Source organism: Galeopterus variegatus, unplaced genomic scaffold (genome assembly GCF_000696425.1).
Source record: "Galeopterus variegatus unplaced genomic scaffold, G_variegatus-3.0.2 Scaffold1386, whole genome shotgun sequence".
NCBI classification, from domain to species: domain Eukaryota; kingdom Metazoa; phylum Chordata; class Mammalia; order Dermoptera; family Cynocephalidae; genus Galeopterus; species Galeopterus variegatus.
The window spans coordinates 87,254-104,598 of record NW_007727497.1 but is presented as its reverse complement, the minus strand read 5'-3'; the positions used below and the strand labels follow the sequence as shown (position 1 = coordinate 104,598).

Below are 17,345 nucleotides of genomic sequence, written 5' to 3'. Positions count from 1 at the left end.
ATCTCAGCCCTGGCTCCTCCTGTTCAACTTTGGTCTTTTTCCTACCTCAGGTCCTTTCCTTACTTTCTGTGTGGACATTTCTAAGACAAATCACAGAGCTGTCAATTTCCCATCTCTCCAAGTTCTACATATAGCTCACATCAGTCCTAATCAGAATCTGCTTCTCTGATTCTTTAAGTACCTAAACCCTTTCCTAGGCCTGTTCTCTGCTAGACCCTTTCCCCAGAGCTGTTCCTAGAGAGGAGTAACGAGAGACCCTAAGCCCTGCACGTTAGGGAGATTCTCCCATTCTGCAAAAGGGATGGCAGATAGACCAGAATTCTGGGAGCTGGCCCAATGGGAGAATATAGCCAAATAAGTACCTTAAAAGACTAGGGCTACATATATACACAGAGGCGGTTAGTAATCCCTGCAGGTAGAAGAGTAAGATTGCCTTCCCTCCTCCCAGGAAACTTGATGTTTATCCTTCTCTCACCCTTTGTCATCTTTAGCCAGATTTCATTTGACTAAATACTTTGGCATGAAAGAGGAAGGAGAGGATGCACAATTATTTGCCCTGGACACCCAGTTCTCCCCCTAGGAGCCCCATCTACTCCCTGCCACCCACCAGGATTCATGGTAATGAAGATCCCACAGGACCACACCAGATTTATTTCAAAGCCCTCAAAATGGAAACGGGTGAGGCTGGCAGCCAAGGCAGAGAGGATGGACAGGATCTGCTGGGCCACCACCGACAGCACCTCAATGTTGATGCGGTTAAACTCATCAAAGCAGCCCCAGGCTCCAGTCTGTGGGGTGAGAGGCAGAGTCACTGGGAGCAAGAGAGGTGTCCCAAGATACTAGAAAGTGTGATTAACATGCCCTTCCTTGAAACATTCTGATAGGTGAGGGGCCCTCCAAAGTGGGGGTGGGATGGGCACCCAGTAGCACTGTTGTAGCTTCTTTTCCTTTTTTTAAATTTGTTTTTAATTTGGGGGAGTGGAGGGCATGGCTGGCCAGTAAGGGGATCCAAACCCTTGACCTTGGTGTTATCAGCCACCATGCTCTATCCAAAGGAGCTAACCGGTCAGTCTCTTGTTGTAGCTTCTGGCTAGAGATTTCCATTTGACAGGGACAAGCCGGGGAAATGCTAGAAAAGTGTGGGTTGGAAAGAGACTTGGGCAGGGAACTTGAGTGCATCGAGTGTCTGCTGTGCACCACATGGTTTACATACATTATCTTACTTAATCTTCACATGGTCTTCTGATTTTGCAAATAGGCAATGTGAAGTTCAGGGAGGTAAAGGGACTTCTCCAATTGTAAGAATTACCCGAGGCCATGCAATGTTTTAAGTTACACAGCACTGAACCAGATTTGGATTTCAGTTGATTTTCCAGGATGAAAAGATATTTAAGGGGCCTCTGGGACAAGATGGCAGGATACTGACCTGGGCCAAGCCTGAGTACATTCGGCCCATGGACTTATAGTCCAGGCCCTCAGAACAGTTGACCACAATGACATATATGCCAAGGGCCTTGCCCAGGTCCTTCACGGTCTCGGTCTTCCCTGTGCCTGCTGGACCTTTGGGGGAGCCCCCTCGATGTAGGTGCAATGCTGTGGTCAGTGTCATGTAGCACCTAAGAATTGAGGACAGGACTCAAGTCAGACTCCTGGACGCCTTCTCTCAGCCTCTGTTGCCTCCACCCCAACCACCTCGTTCATCCCACATGACAGACCTGTCTGTCAGGGGGGTGATGACAAGCCGGCCGGAGTTACCCAAGTACTCATAACTGTACTGGAACTGTGTGTTGGTCTGGCGGATCACACAGTCATCAAGGTCCTGGGGAAACAGGGCAGAATAAGGAGAGAGAGGTGGGCTTGAAGGAAGAGCTGGCACTGAGGAAATGACTGAGAAAAGGGCTCCAAGATGGCAGGGAGGTTGCATTTAGGACAGTACAGGTTCCGTTATAGAGTTAGGAGTGGGGGGTGGTTTATGACCCAGATGGAATATGGGTTTCACATTGCATGTCCACCCCAATCTGCTGCAGCAGCTGCCTGGAGTTTTTCTGAGTCCCAATCAAGTGACACCCATAGTGAGCACTGACTGGACCAACCGTTTGCCACTCCTGATTTAGGGGATGAGATAAGACTTAAGTACTGTGATAGAACTAAGGGTTGGGTTCGGACATTATTGTATTTAGAGAACACGAATTTAATTAAAGCATTCGGGTCAGTTTTAGGGTATGAGTGTGGGGAGTTGGCCCATCTGGCACCTTCTCCCAGTAGAACCGAAGTTGGCTGAGCCAGTCAAAGGAATTGACATCCATGAGGCCACTCTTATAAAGCTTCTCCAACACATCCCGGGCATGAATTTCTATCGTCACCAGAGCCACAATTTTAAGCCGCATGATCTTGGTCAAGTTCCCCCTGATGGCTTCCGAATACTTATTCAGTATTGACACCTATGGAGTGAGACGGAAGGGAAGAGAGGAGAGGGAGCAACACGACTGAAGCCTAATCACGCTTCGTCCCAACCTAACGCTCCTGGCAACCCCAATGCTGATCTCACCCACTGTAACTCCTGACACCCAACATCAGCCCAGGAAGACCTAATTCTGCTCCATTCCAAACTCTCCTCGCTGGACTTCCAGCATAGAGCACCCTTATTCTAACCCTTTTCTACCAGCTCGCCTCTAATTCTGAATCTAACTGATCACCTCCCTCTCTCCAATTCTATCTCCAGACCTCTCCCATCCTTGCAGAATTCCCCACCTGCTTCTTCTTCATGACCTTCAGGATTTTCTTGTCTCCCCGCTCCTTAGCTGTCAGCAGGCACTTGGTGACATCGGCTGTCCACTGGATCTGACTGGCAGTGATCACCATCTGAAGATGCGCAGAGAATGCATTCCAAAGCGCTGTCCCTGGCCACCCACACAGCCCAGCTCCCAAGTCCCAGCTTCTTCCAGGAGTAGGTGCTACGTACACCCCTCTCACTATGCCTAGGCTGCTCTGAAGGATGGAATACATGCCTAGGTCAGGAGCTGAGGGTCCAGTATGTAGGATACCAGAGCCACAGTCCAGAAAGGAGGGCAAGAAACCTGCGTTTTGTGAGGCTCAAGACTCTGTGTCTTCCATCTGCTGTTTCCTTTTCGCTCTGTATCTCTTGTTCCCCATTTCTATTGGCCCCAGCTCACCTGGCCAGCCCACTCCTTCACCCATTTGTCCCTCTTGTTGAGGAACTTCTTGAGGGCCGTGCGGCAGTTCCGGAGAAGGTCCCGCAGGGTCACCCTCATGGTCCGCTCCACATCGCCAAGCCAGGACTGGGGGGAGGTGAAAGAACAGGATGGCTCAGCCTCAGGTCAGAGACAAGGTTCTCCAAGGGGAAGGTGCTTAGGAAACAGGACTCCAGAGAACAGCAGGAACTGGGCAAGAGCTGGCTTGGGTCCCTGAGGGAAATGGAGGCTAGCAGGCAGACTGTTTGATTACCTAAAGGAGATTTAACCTCCAGGGAGAGGTTATAGTTGTCAGGAATGGCAGGTGGGAGGGGAGAAAACAACTAACATCCTTCGTGGAGATGTTCTCTCCTCACAGAGCCAAGCAAACTTTCTAGTAGGAAGAGGAAGAGCTCGGTTCTTAGACCCTCACCACAACTCACCTCTACAGGCCCTTCCAAAAGTACTGAGTGGAAGAAATCAACATACTCGCCATCACCCGAGAACATTCCCACAGCTTCCCATTTGCTGCTGGGTCCCCCAACCTGTGGGAAAGACAAGCCATTAAAGGCCTGGCCTGGTCTGCCCACTCTCAGTACCCACCTGGAAGTATCTGGGCTTTTTGAGGGTAATTTCTGCTTTTCTCTCTCCCCTCATCTCAATATACCAACTCTAAGAAGTTCTATCCAGTGAGACTCTAGAATCACTCATTAAAATCACCCTCCTGTTGGGAGGACACGGTCCCCTCCAAAGCCTGGGGTACCCTGTCATCCCCATCCCTTCCCTGCCCTCCATCCCACCATGGCCACCTCTATTGACCTTCTGGATTCTCAACAATTTGATGTTATCAAAGCACTTTTTGAGGTGTGGCTGCACAGCCTCTGGGTTGCGGGACTGGCCCAGAATCTCCAGCAGGTCATCATTGGACAGGAAGTAAAAGCGGGGGAATATATGGCGCTTGGTCTCTAAATACATATCCAGAGACTTCTGAATGTCTTCCAGGAGCGTGTTCATTTCTATCAATTTGTCCAGGAGACCTGGAAAGAAGAGCAATGAATAACATTGTAGAGCCTTTTTGTCATTGCGTGAGTAGATCTTGAGTCCCCAACTATATCTACTTTGGGGCACAGATTGCCATAAGGATTTCTGGAAGCAGACAAGTGTCCTCAATCCCTCTGTCATGCTTACCACATTCTCTTCATTAATTCATTATTTAGTGTTCATTACACACTTACACAGGTTATAGTTTATACATTAATCATACATCACATATGATTTCATTAATAAAACTACACCTCCCCTCAGTCTTTGGAACAACAATCCCACTCCACCTAAGAACCTGGGGCTCTGCTGGTCATCCAGAGAGTTTCTGAAAATCAGAGATTACCCTGCATTTATATAATACAACAAGTTAAATCACTGGATTTAAATATATATCACATGCCCACAATGAAAAAGGTCTGCAGTGACTGTGGTTGCCAGTGTCCCTCATGACATAGCGAATTCAAACACTAGGCCGGAAGGCAGAAGACCGCCATTCAAACGGCAGTTCTTCCACTTACTAGCATGTCATTTAGCCCCATAAGCTTTGACTTCTTTGTCTGTAAAATGGCAATAAGATCCATCTCAAAGAACAACTTGAGATATTAAATAAAATGCATTCACATTTGCACATCCTCAATAATCTTAGTTTCCGCCCTGCCTACCTCCCCTTATCTTAGGTCTTGATTGGTTTTTTCCCCTTCTCTTCCCAGTGTCTAGCTTTCTGAAGAACGTATGGCTGCTTGTGAGTGTGAACTCTGAAGTGACCCTCATGACTTCAAGTACAGAGTCTACAGACTGTTGAGTGACCACCTGAGTGACCCCTGGAGATCATAGAGAGACTCAGTAGCCATGAATGAGATGGATTAGTTCTGTGCATTCAACAAATGGATCATTGTTTTTATGTCTTTGTTTATAAATTGTTCCATAATGTAATTTTATCAATTATTTCAAATATTATCAGTTGTTGTTACACAACTTACATTTTATCAGAATAATTAAAATTTTTTTGATGTGTATACTCAAGGCTCTTGAGAAAATGAAGAATTGCTAGATTAGCACTAGGCAAAATAAAGAAGTCGTCTGTACCCCCTGCCAGAACTGCTCTCCTCAGGATACCCTTTCTAGGTATTCACCGCCAAACCTGACTCCCTGGTTCTTTACCCCAGTCTACCGCCATCAACCAGACATCACTATGCGTACATCTCTCCACCCATCCTTTATTTCCCCACCCCTGCCCCATTTCCATGCCTACCAAAGTATCTACAATAAAGACTAGCTAATCTGATAAACTAAAGTCAGTGTAATAACAACAACAGCTAATAGTAGCGATTGGACCTACTTGTGCCATTTAATGTGATAAGCACTTTATGTGTGTTATCTCATTCACTTAACATTATCTCACTGAATGTACTCATTGAATGAGTCAGCTAGAGACGAGCGATTCCTCAGTCAGGACTTGCTGAGACAGTACTATTAATTGAGCACTAACTTTATGCCAGACACTGTACTGTGAGTGTCACATAGTCCTTTACAATCCTTATGAAAATCCTGTGAAATAGCTATCATTAACCCCCTACTGCAGAAGAGGAAAGCATAGTATGGAGGAAGCTAGATGCCCAAGAGCATACCATCAGTAAGGCATGAGGCAGACGTTGAGCTCAAGTCTGTCTGATTCCGTATCCCACGCTCTTAACCAATATGATTCTGTATCCCATGCAAATATTTGTGGAGTTTTATTTACTGAATTATTATTTAATGCTTAGAAGAAGAAATGGTGATTGGAAATGTCACGACAGCCAGGTACAACGGTGATCTTTTAATAAATGAAGTATGTGGCCCTGACTTCACGTATATGTGGCACCAACAAGAGGCCGTGGAGCTCTGACCTGGGTGATGGGTACTCCGGAGCGCATTATTGTCTTTGCTCATCTTGTCCATGATGGTCTTCCAGTTGCTGTTGATCTGGTCAAATAAGGCTGATTCACTGGGCAGCTGCTTGCGGATGTCCTCACCTAGGAAGATATTCTGAGGCAACCAGAACTGGGTGAGAAGCGGCTTCTCCTACACTCTCCACCCTCCACTCCCTGCTCCCAGACCAGGGATGACAGTTGAGTAGAAGACACAGAGCACTAGAAGCCAAAGGATAAGAGGCCCTAGTTCTAGAAGGAAAGTTAGGGTTGGGAGTCCAGGTAAATGGGTCCAAGAAGAAAACTGGAATGAGAATCTGGGAAGAAGAACAAAGGCTCGTCAGGGAGGGATTCCTCAGTCTTAATGAGCGGTGATAACTAAGAATCAGGTGGCTGGGTCTCAGACCAAGAGTGACCTTCAAGGTGGGAAATGAGGTGGATAACAGAACAAGCACCTAAGCCCTGTGCAAGTGAAGGAGTAGAGGAGGAAGCAGGAAGAGCTCGGGCACGGGCTCCTGACCTCTAGGTACATCCACTGACGCTGCACTGTGAGCACCATCTCAATAACCTCCAGGATGAGGGAGAGGCAGCGTTCCCAGTGGTCCACATCCTTCTCAAAGGCCTTGACAAAACGAGATGCCTTCATGGTAGACAGAGCTATCTGGTTATCTTCCAGCGCCTGGAATACTTCTTCTGTACCTCTGGGGCACAAGGGGTCAAAATCAAAGCCAGCCCATCCCCACCTGCCAAACTTTGTTCCCCACTCCACAGTCCAGACCTCCCCTCTCCCAGAACCCCAAGTCTTTCTGTACCTGAGCCGATGATGGCCTTTATCCTTGTAGGGAACTATGTCTAGCTGAATCACATCCCAGGTCTTGGCAATGTTTTGTAACGCCTGTGGAGAGGAATTGGGGGCGGGGCAATCAGGTATCTAGTCCCCAGTAGGAATAGGAGGAGCTGGGAGGGGCCATCAGACAATGAGTAGTTGGAAGCCTGTGCTCCAGGAGGCTTAGGAAGTGGGGGAGAGGATTGTGTCTTACCAATTCTATAGCCAGCTCTTTGGTTGCTGAGGCAGAGATCTCCCCAATTTTCTCCACATGCTGATCCATCCCAAGCTCCACAATCTGCTCCAAGGTGAAGCTTTCAGATTCCTGATCAAAATCCCGTTGGATCTCATCCCTGACCTGGTCCCAGTGCCTGTAGCCAGGGACAGGAGGTCTCATCAGGAGGCCAGACACCGGAGCCCACTGGGTTAGCATCACTCCCCAGGCTTTCTCCCATTGGGACATTATGATTCTGTGTATTTATTAATTCAAGATGCAATAAATTTTACTAAATAGGCTCTAAGGTGCAATATTAGGCACAAAGGGGAATACAAAGATTGAGGCGACACCCTCCAGGGGTTGATTCTCTGGAGAGAGAGTTAAGGCAGGTGTGCACACAAGACACACAATGAATTATTGCAGGTTTACTACCATAGATCATGTGCTGGGCTAAGTGCTTTACATGAAACATCCCATTTAATTCTCACGACCACTCTATAAATTAGGAATTATTATTATTCCATTTATAGATAAGCAAGTTGAGGCTTAGAGAGGTTATATAACAAGCAAATAAAGTAGTTAGCTTATACTTAACCACACAACATTTAATGGTGAAGCATTGCCAAAAACATTATACTGGAGACAATACAAAAGAAGTTAAATTGTTTACTCCTAAATGGATAATGATTAAAACACCATTTATAAAATAGTTTATTCTATCCCCAATGGCTTGAAATGCTTCCTCTATCACACAATACACACAGGAACTTCAAAAAGTTCATGGCAAAATGGAATTAAAAATAATAAGAATCCTATTATGAACATTTTGAAGACCCCTCATATTGCAGATGCACTGAGAGAGTCAAACTTGAAAAACATGAAGTTTTAGCTGGACAGTTAGCTCAGCTGGTTAGAGCATCGTGCTGATAACAACAAGGTCTGGGGTTCGATCCCTGTACTGGCCAGCTGCCAAAAAGAAACAACAAAACAAAACATGAAGTATTAGAGGAAAGAATAGAGAGAATATATTTGTAACTTTGGGATAGGGAAGATCTTAAGACACAAATGCAAAAATCACAAAGGAAGAAAGTTATACTTTTGGCTACATCAAAATAAAACCTTTTGCTGGCCAGCCCGGTGGCGCACTGCTACAGTGCGCCACTTGGGAGCGCGGCGGCGCTCCCGCCAAGGGTTCGGATCCCACATACAGACCGGCCGCTCACTGGCTGAGCAAGGGGCGGGAGCAACACCGAGGGTTGCCCCCCCCCCCCCCCCCCCGGTCCGGTACGGGCGCAACACTGAGGGTTGCGATCCATTGCCGGTCACGAAAAAAGACAAAAAGGGAAAAAAAATAATAATAAAAAAAGAAATAAAACCTTTTGCATACAAAAGACGTAAGGCTTAGCCACGATAGACAATGTAAAGTAGGAGGAGACAGAGGGAGGCCACAGGGAAGGGGCAGAGAACAGGGGTCAGCAAGTCTGGATATCCCCCAACAGTGCAAGAAGCAAAGGCTGGTGGAGGCTTGAAGTGGGCACCGCGCGCTCACTGCAGCACTATTCACAACTGCCGAGGTACGGAACCAGCCTGACTGTCCATCCCCAATGAGAGGATAAAGAAAATGTGGTACAGACGTAGTGGAACATTATTCAGCCTTAAAAAAAGGAAACAAATCCTGTCATTTATGACAACGTTGATGAACCTAGAAGACATTATGTTAAATGAAATCAGCCAGGGACAGACAGACAAATACTAGTGATCTCACTTATACACAGGATCTAAAAAAGTCGAATTCATAGAAGCAGAGAGTCGAATGCTGGTACCAGGGGCTGGGAGAGAAGGGGATTGGGGAGATGTTAGTCAAAGGACACAAAATTTCAGTTAGACAGGAGGAACAAGTTCAAGAGATGTGTTGTCCAACATGGTGACTATAGTTAATAACAATGTGTTCCAAACTTGAAAATCACTGAGAGTAGCTTTTAGGTGTTCTCACTACAAAAAAATAAGTATGTGAGGTGACACATACACTAATTAGCTCAATTTAGCTACTCTACAATGTACACATATTTCAAAACATCATGCTGTACACCATAATATATACAATATTTATTTGTCAATTAAAAAATAAATTTTTGGAAAAAAGGAAATTAAAAAAAGTCATGTGTTGACAGAGTCTAAGAGAGAGCTGAACCCTGAGGAGGGAAAAACCAGAAGAACCAGGTGAGGGCACAGGCCAGAGGGGGACAGAGTGGTCACCCCCAGGAGCCGAGGAGCAGCCTCACCTGTCCCTAAGGGCAGGGTTTCGCAGGTCTGAGATGAGGGGCATAGTCCTCTTGAACTGCTCTATTTTTGAGCGGGTGGTTTCAATAATTTCCCAGTTTCGGTCCTGAGCAAAAGTGGGAGGCATTAGAAGACATGACAATCCTTCCCCAGAAAGTCCCCTCCCCTCATCGGCTGGTCTTCTGCCTCCCCCTGCTGTCACACCTTGTACTCTTTGGCTAGTCTCGTGAGGCGACGGAACAGTCCATGGGCCATGGTCTCCATGGCCTCCGTCTGCAGGGTCAGGAACCGGCCAGTCTTCCACTGGTTCCAGTTCTCCTCCCAGTCGCGGGTGATCTCCCAGACTTGCTGGAGTGCATCGAGCTCCTACATGGCCCAGAGCAGAAAGAGGCCTTATGTGAAGTGGCACCTGCCCTCTCCCCCAAAACAGATGCTTGGGCCTTTGCGCTGCTCATTCTGCGAAGCTTTCCCCCCCCAGGGAATAGAGCTGCCTCCTCAGGTGACACTTTTTACTCCACTCACTTGCCTCAAGAACACGTCAAGTAACAAGCACATCCACATCATGGGTCATTAAGGAAATGCAAACCAAAACCTCCATGAGATATCGCTGCACACCCACGAGGGTGGCTAGAACCCTCCCCCGCAGAAAAGGGCAGGGAATATCGGTGTCGGCGAGGACATGGAGAAATAGGAACCCTCGTGAACTGCTGGCAGCAATGTAAAATAGTGCAGCTGCTGTGGAAAACAGCTTGGCAGTCCCTCAAAAGGTTAGACATAGAGTTTCCATATGACCTATCAATTCCTCTCCCAGATTTACACACACAAGAACTAGGAAAAGGTGCTCAAACAAATACCAGGACACAAGTGTGTAGCAGCACTGCTATCTAGAGTTAAAAGGTGGAAACAATGGGCTGGCCCAGTGGCGCACTCGGTAGAGTGCAGTGCTTGGGAGCGTGGCGGCGCTCCTGCCGAGGGTTCGGATCCTGTATAGAGACCGGTCCACTCACTGGTTGGGCACGGTGCAGGTGCGACACCAAGGGTTGCGATCCCATTACCAGTCACGAAAAAAGACAAAAAGGGGGGAAAAAAGGCACGGTGCAGGCGCGACACCAAGGGTTGCGATCCCATTACCAGTCACGAAAAAAGACAAAAAGGGGGGAAAAAAAGGTGGAAACAACCCAAATGTCTAACTGGTGAAAGGAAAAAAAAAATAGGATAAGTTCATAGAATGGAATATTCCTCAGCCATAAAATGAATGATGCACTGACACATGCCACAACATGGATAAACCTTGGAGGCATTGTGCTAAGTGAAAGAAGTCAAACATAAAAGGCCACATATTGTATGGTTCCATTTATATGAAATGTCCAGAATAGACAACTCCATACACATGGAAAATAGATTAGTAACTGCCAGGGGCTCGGGAGAGAGGGGATGGGGAGTGACTGCTGATGGGTACAGAGTTTCCTTCTGGGATAACGAAGATGTTTGTGAACTAGAGAGAGGTGATGGTTGCACAATACTGTGAATACACTAAATGCCACTGAATCGTTCAATTTAAAATGGTTAATTCTGTTATGTGAATTTTACCTCAATTGAAAAGAAAAAACAAAAAGCTCTTCCTGAGCTCACCTCCCTGGCCCCAGCTGCCTTCTCAGGCCCTAAGCACCCATTCTCCTGGGCCCTGCATCCTGTCCCCAGTTACCACAAGGACCCAGCTCAGCACGCCACCTTCTCCAGATTCTGAAGGTCCTTCGAGGCTGGCTGCTCGATCTTGAAGATGCCCAGGTTGGAGCGGAGAGCGTTTTCTTCTTCCCGCATGGCCATAAGCATGGCCCGCACTTGGGCAATCTGATCTAGGGCAGCCATGTGTCCCACGTTGCTGGTGAAGGGACCTGCAGGAAAGTCAGGATGAAGCTCAGGTTCCAAATCGAGTCCAGGGTAACTTGAGAGGATGGCCGTGGCTCCATCTCCCTGTGGGCAAAGCTCACCTCTGTCCTCACATGAGAGAGGGTAGGGAAGGAGAGGAAGAGGAACGCACTGAAAGAATGAAGGTTAATCTTAGTAGAAACTACTAAATGCAGCTCAGGAATCAGAAACAGCCGGAATACGTGAAGTCGGTGGGAGAAAACTGGAAATGCTGTGAGCTGGGCGATTGCCTTCTAACAACAGAGACAACGGGTGTGCTTGTCCTCGTCACCCCTGGCAGAGGCCCCAAGTGTCACAGCTCTCTCCCTTCCCAGCACCTTCCCCCCTCTTCCCATCCTGTTCTCACCTTCCCAGGACCTAGGCTTTGCAGGCTGGGTCTCAAGACAAAGGCTAAAGAAGGGGGAGAGGTGGAGAAAGATGCACCTTTGAGTTCAAAATCTTCCAGAAGGTTATGGGCTTTCTTCTTGAAATCATCAGCTGAGTGAATAAGGCCTGTCTTGAATTTCTCCTTGTGTCTCTTCAGCATCTGTTCACTGTCCAGCAGAGTTTGTTGGAAGACAACCCATTCCCCACTGAGACTGTCCAGCATCTCCAGTACCTGCGGATGTCAGAGGGGGAAGGACGACCCATGAGCAGGAGGCCTGTCCTTCTCATGAGGGCCTTCAAGGACTGTCTTCTGATCCTCCAGACCAGAGTCCGTGGACAAGTTTTACGTGTGTGGTGAGGCCCAAACTCATCAAGCAGTGAGTTGCTAGGCCTGAAAGAAATCCATAAGATCACCAGAAATATCACTGGCGTTTGCTTTGGCTCCGACAGGCTTTTGAATCTTGAGTCTTCTCCCCCTCTCACTTCCCTGCTCCGCCCCCGGACCCCCAGCACAAGGGTCCCCCATATCTGCTGCTGGTCTGGGCCTGACTTGGGTGAACCACACACCGCTGGAACTCACACTGTCCTGAACCGGCACCTCATACTTGTCAAGGATAGTGAATTGCTCTTGTATGGGAGGGATCTGGGTCTCCAGGTGGGGAAAGTCGTGCTGCAGGGTCTCCATGAGTTGCAAGCTGACCCCCAGTTCCTCCAGTGTCTGAGGAGGGCGGCTGATTCTGCAGACCACCAAGGAGAGAGCCAGTCAGGTCACAGCACAGGGCCCACGCGTCCTCCCCCTGCCTGCACCAGCAGCCAGCCAAGCCCATACCTCTCCGCATTCTCCTTCAGGTAGGTGTGCAGCTCCAGGAGACGCCCGGCTGCCATTTCCTTGAGCAGAGTCGTGAACTTGTTCTGCCACTCGTTGCAGTGCTGCACCAACGAGAACTTGAGGTGCGAACAGTCTAGCAGCACAAACTGGATGTTGTGGACCGTCTCCTCCTTCTGCACATTATTGGCAACCTCCGTGTAGCTGGAAGGGCCCCATATCCCCGTTGGGGTGTTTTTCTTCTTTGCAGACATGCCCCCTGCCCCAATGCCAGCTCAAATTCTCATTTCCTTCCACCCATACCAGTGCAGCAGCAGCTCTAGAACATTCTTCTACTCCGAGGTGTCTCCCATTTCAGTCTTTCCCAGGCATACAGCTGTGACTGTGTCTATTTCCCTGTCACTGACTGTAGTAGTGACTCCTTAGTCTGGCATTCAAGGCTTTAGAGTCACACAGGTCTGAGTTGAGTTTCCCCCCATGCTGCTTCCTAGCTCTGTGACCTCAGGCATGGTTTTTTAGATACTGTTCTCTACCTCAGTTTCCTCATTTGTCACACAGTGATGACAACAGAACCCACCTCACAAGGTTGTTGAGAGAATTCAGTTGGCTGCTGTATATAAATCCCTCTGCATACTCCCCTCCCTGTACCTGTGCTCTGGAGCACTCACTACATGGTGGACATGCTCAGGGTGCTCGCGTCTTGATGCCTTTGTTTTTGCTATTTCCTACACTGGAATATCCATTTCTGCCTGTTGAAATCCCACCCATCCTGTAAATTTTTTTTTTTTTCATCCTATAAATTTAGCCCAACCCCAAAGACACTTTCTTCATGAAGCCTTCCCTAATGTCTCTCTCCTTCCATTGAACTGCCCTGGCACCTTGTATACCTTAATTATAGTACTTATCACAGTGAAGCTTTATAATCATAAAAAGTACATTAGCACAGTACTTTAGAGTTCCAAAGTGCTTTCACGTATATTTAATGATCTCGTAATATTCCAAGGTAGGTAGCCTAATATCTGTTTCACAGGAAACTAAGGCCCAGAGAATGTAAGACACCCACCTAAGGCTGCACAGCCAGCAGGTGGTAGAGGTGGGAAGCCAAGCCTTGTGAGACCCCACAGCCATTGCTCCTATTCCTTATAGCCCACTGGACAACAGGGTTTATGGAACAAATGAATGAATAACCAGAGGACCATGAAAAGATGGAAGTTCAGATTAGAGTTACAGATTCTTCTTTAGCTGAACTCCGATCTGCCTTCTTAGAATGCTGCTCACTTCTTTCCTCTTTCAGGTCCCTTGCGTTTCTTCTTTGCCAGCAGAGCCCTGCTGCGCTCCCCAAAACAGCTGCTTCTCCCCTAAATCTTGCCCAGCTCCTCCCTGATCTCTACCCCTTATGAAACAAAGGCCCATTGTGCTAGTTCCTGTTCTTTTCCTGCAGCTGAGGACACACCGCCCCTGCCCTGAATCCCCCTTCCCAAACCTCGAGGCCCGGACCTCCTCCTCCAAGCCTGCCCCTCTTCCAGACAGACTTTCACCTCCACCTTCCCCACTCACCGGGCAATGTCGGCATCAAAAGAGGACACAGGGGGGTTGAGGCGCTGGTAGCGACGAATAAAAGAGTCCTTGTTGATCTCCCAGATTTCCCGATACACATCCCAGGTCTTGAGGTAGTTCTGCAGCAGGCTGGCGTTGTTGGTCACGCCGCTGCTGATCTGCATCTGGATCTTCTTGATGTCCTCATCTCGCTCTTCAAAGGACCCAGAAAAATGCTTCCCACTGACTTCCACCCCAACCCAACATCCAGCCTGGCCTCTGCTCACTGCCCCCGACCTTCCTCTTCAACACCAGCCCCCCAAAGACATACAGCTCAAACTTGAGCATTGAAAACAAAGGAGGGGCTGCCCCATTAGCTCAGGTGGTTAGAGCACGGTGCTGATAACACCAAGGTCTGGGCTTCAATCCCTTTACTGGCCAGCAAAAGAATAAAAAGAAAAGAAAAGAAAGGAGGAAGCAGTAAGTAAAAGTGTGACCCTTAGTGTCTCTTCCATAGGACCAGATATCTCACCTGCTAGTATCTAAGCCTTTTAGTCCAGTCCCAGCCCCAAACTGGTCTTCCCTCATCTCCCATGCCAAATCCCTTGAGCACTGGTCACCTAATCTCAGCTGCCATCCCTCTGCCTGCTCCCTTCCCCGATCTGGCCCCTTGATCTGGGCTTTCCACCAGTCATGGAGATGACCAGGCCAGTGTGTCTGGAAACAGCTGTGGTCTCTTCTCCTAGCTCTGCCCATGCCTCGGCCTCTGATACCCCCACACCTTGTGCCCTCCCCACTGCCCACTCACCCACAATGATGTGGATGGGGTCACGATGCACCCTGCGCTTGCTGAGAATTTCAGGGAGGTGGCGGAAAACAGAGATGGTGGAAAAGAGGTGGTTGCCAATGTCATTGACCACACCTGCCAGAGTCTGAAGAGTGGGTGAGAATTCCACCTGTGGGGAACGCAGTGGAGAGGGGGAGACGAGCCTCAGGACGGGGAAGGCTGAACACTTCAGCACCAGGCCTGGAGGCCACAGGATAAAGTTAAGGCCGAGGACTGAGTTTAGGAATTGAGGGAAACTGACCAATAAGGTGTGATAGTTTGGGGGCATTGGGGGAAAGTGGTCCCCACCTGTGCCACACCTCCTGGCACATCATTTTGCAAAATGACAAGGACTCGGAAGAGTGGGTTTGGAGTGGTCTTCCCATCCCCATTGATGGCCTTGGACACTTCCAGCAGTGACCACTTCACATTCAGCCGCAGGGCGTCCTCCATCATGTGGTCCAACCGAATCATGTACAGCATCCACTGCTGCTGAATCTGGGGAGAGGAGGAAAGAGAACCCCTCAGGGAGGGCAGGACAGGTTCTGAGAGATGAGCACCAGCCAACAGGGAAGAGAGCAAGCGGTTATAGAGAAAGGCAGGACATAGTCCTGCAGGAAGAGGTTCGAAAGGCTGGAGTTTGGCTGAATCAAAGACGAGAGGTGCATGTGTGAGAAGCACACGCTGGTGTAAAAAAAAAAAGTGTGTATGGGGGTTGGGGAGGAAGGAGCAAGAAAATGGTCTGATGGGACTGGGAGACTGTGGTTTTTCTGACCACAAAGCCCTGGCCACGGGACCCGTACCTCAGGGCCATCATTCTTGAAGATTTCATAGGAGTTGGTCATGATGGTCACCACATCCTGGTGCATATTCATCAATTTCCGCTGTACAGATGCCCGATGCTCTCTTTGGTCCTCCTCAAATTCCAGGTCCCTGTACACCCGTTTGCCAGTAATGTGTACCAGGAGTGTCTCTGACATCTCTTGAGCTCTCCAGCCGATGGTCAGGGTGGATGCCTTGAAGTCGTTCACAATCATCTGCACCTGGAGTCAGATCCCACCCAGGAGGGTTCAGCTTGGGAAGAGACTCTCTGGGCCTAATCTACCCTACCACCTGTCCTCCAACTAGAATTGCTGACATGAAACTTTTACACTACTCCCAGGCCTCTCTACCACTACCCAAGACTCAGGTATTAATTACCCATGAGCCAAACTTTCCATCAGCCTTGCAGACCTTTAGAGTCTAAGGACCATGGCCCACCTTGCTGGCATGTATGCGGCACTCCGTGATGAAAAAGGCACTAGCCCCCTTTAAGGCCCAGTGCAGCTTCTCTCCGTTAGCTCAGGTGGTTAGAGCACGGTGCTGATAACACCAAGGTCTGGGCTTCAATCCCTTTACTGGCCAGCAAAAGAATAAAAAGAAAAGAAAAGAAAGGAGGAAGCAGTAAGTAAAAGTGTGACCCTTAGTGTCTCTTCCATAGGACCAGATATCTCACCTGCTAGTATCTAAGCCTTTTAGTCCAGTCCCAGCCCCAAACTGGTCTTCCCTCATCTCCCATGCCAAATCCCTTGAGCACTGGTCACCTAATCTCAGCTGCCATCCCTCTGCCTGCTCCCTTCCCCGATCTGGCCCCTTGATCTGGGCTTTCCACCAGTCATGGAGATGACCAGGCCAGTGTGTCTGGAAACAGCTGTGGTCTCTTCTCCTAGCTCTGCCCATGCCTCGGCCTCTGATACCCCCACACCTTGTGCCCTCCCCACTGCCCACTCACCCACAATGATGTGGATGGGGTCACGATGCACCCTGCGCTTGCTGAGAATTTCAGGGAGGTGGCGGAAAACAGAGATGGTGGAAAAGAGGTGGTTGCCAATGTCATTGACCACACCTGCCAGAGTCTGAAGAGTGGGTGAGAATTCCACCTGTGGGGAACGCAGTGGAGAGGGGGAGACGAGCCTCAGGACGGGGAAGGCTGAACACTTCAGCACCAGGCCTGGAGGCCACAGGATAAAGTTAAGGCCGAGGACTGAGTTTAGGAATTGAGGGAAACTGACCAATAAGGTGTGATAGTTTGGGGGCATTGGGGGAAAGTGGTCCCCACCTGTGCCACACCTCCTGGCACATCATTTTGCAAAATGACAAGGACTCGGAAGAGTGGGTTTGGAGTGGTCTTCCCATCCCCATTGATGGCCTTGGACACTTCCAGCAGTGACCACTTCACATTCAGCCGCAGGGCGTCCTCCATCATGTGGTCCAACCGAATCATGTACAGCATCCACTGCTGCTGAATCTGGGGAGAGGAGGAAAGAGAACCCCTCAGGGAGGGCAGGACAGGTTCTGAGAGATGAGCACCAGCCAACAGGGAAGAGAGCAAGCGGTTATAGAGAAAGGCAGGACATA

At 48.8% G+C, this 17,345-nt stretch overlaps 1 protein-coding gene across 1 annotated transcript in view; it reads right to left on the bottom strand.

Moving 5' to 3' along the window:
- The window catches only part of DNAH2 (dynein, axonemal, heavy chain 2), a 104,518-nt gene that overhangs the window by 53,838 nt on the left and 33,335 nt on the right, over positions 1-17,345 (bottom strand). The window contains exons 12-36 of the mRNA XM_008576677.1: positions 17,047-17,235; positions 16,720-16,867; positions 16,209-16,288; positions 15,752-15,991; positions 15,258-15,446; positions 14,931-15,078; positions 14,144-14,336; positions 12,590-12,790; positions 12,341-12,497; positions 11,818-11,992; positions 11,197-11,360; positions 9,670-9,831; positions 9,468-9,571; positions 7,183-7,339; positions 6,955-7,037; positions 6,663-6,843; positions 6,122-6,260; positions 4,011-4,228; positions 3,635-3,736; positions 3,174-3,299; positions 2,752-2,862; positions 2,253-2,441; positions 1,716-1,819; positions 1,427-1,616; positions 608-788 (exon numbers count right to left, since the gene is read on the bottom strand). Coding sequence (XP_008574899.1) covers positions 608-788; positions 1,427-1,616; positions 1,716-1,819; positions 2,253-2,441; positions 2,752-2,862; positions 3,174-3,299; positions 3,635-3,736; positions 4,011-4,228; positions 6,122-6,260; positions 6,663-6,843; positions 6,955-7,037; positions 7,183-7,339; positions 9,468-9,571; positions 9,670-9,831; positions 11,197-11,360; positions 11,818-11,992; positions 12,341-12,497; positions 12,590-12,790; positions 14,144-14,336; positions 14,931-15,078; positions 15,258-15,446; positions 15,752-15,991; positions 16,209-16,288; positions 16,720-16,867; positions 17,047-17,235 — 3,931 coding nt within the window. The remainder of the gene's footprint in view (positions 1-607; positions 789-1,426; positions 1,617-1,715; positions 1,820-2,252; positions 2,442-2,751; positions 2,863-3,173; positions 3,300-3,634; positions 3,737-4,010; positions 4,229-6,121; positions 6,261-6,662; positions 6,844-6,954; positions 7,038-7,182; positions 7,340-9,467; positions 9,572-9,669; positions 9,832-11,196; positions 11,361-11,817; positions 11,993-12,340; positions 12,498-12,589; positions 12,791-14,143; positions 14,337-14,930; positions 15,079-15,257; positions 15,447-15,751; positions 15,992-16,208; positions 16,289-16,719; positions 16,868-17,046; positions 17,236-17,345) is intronic.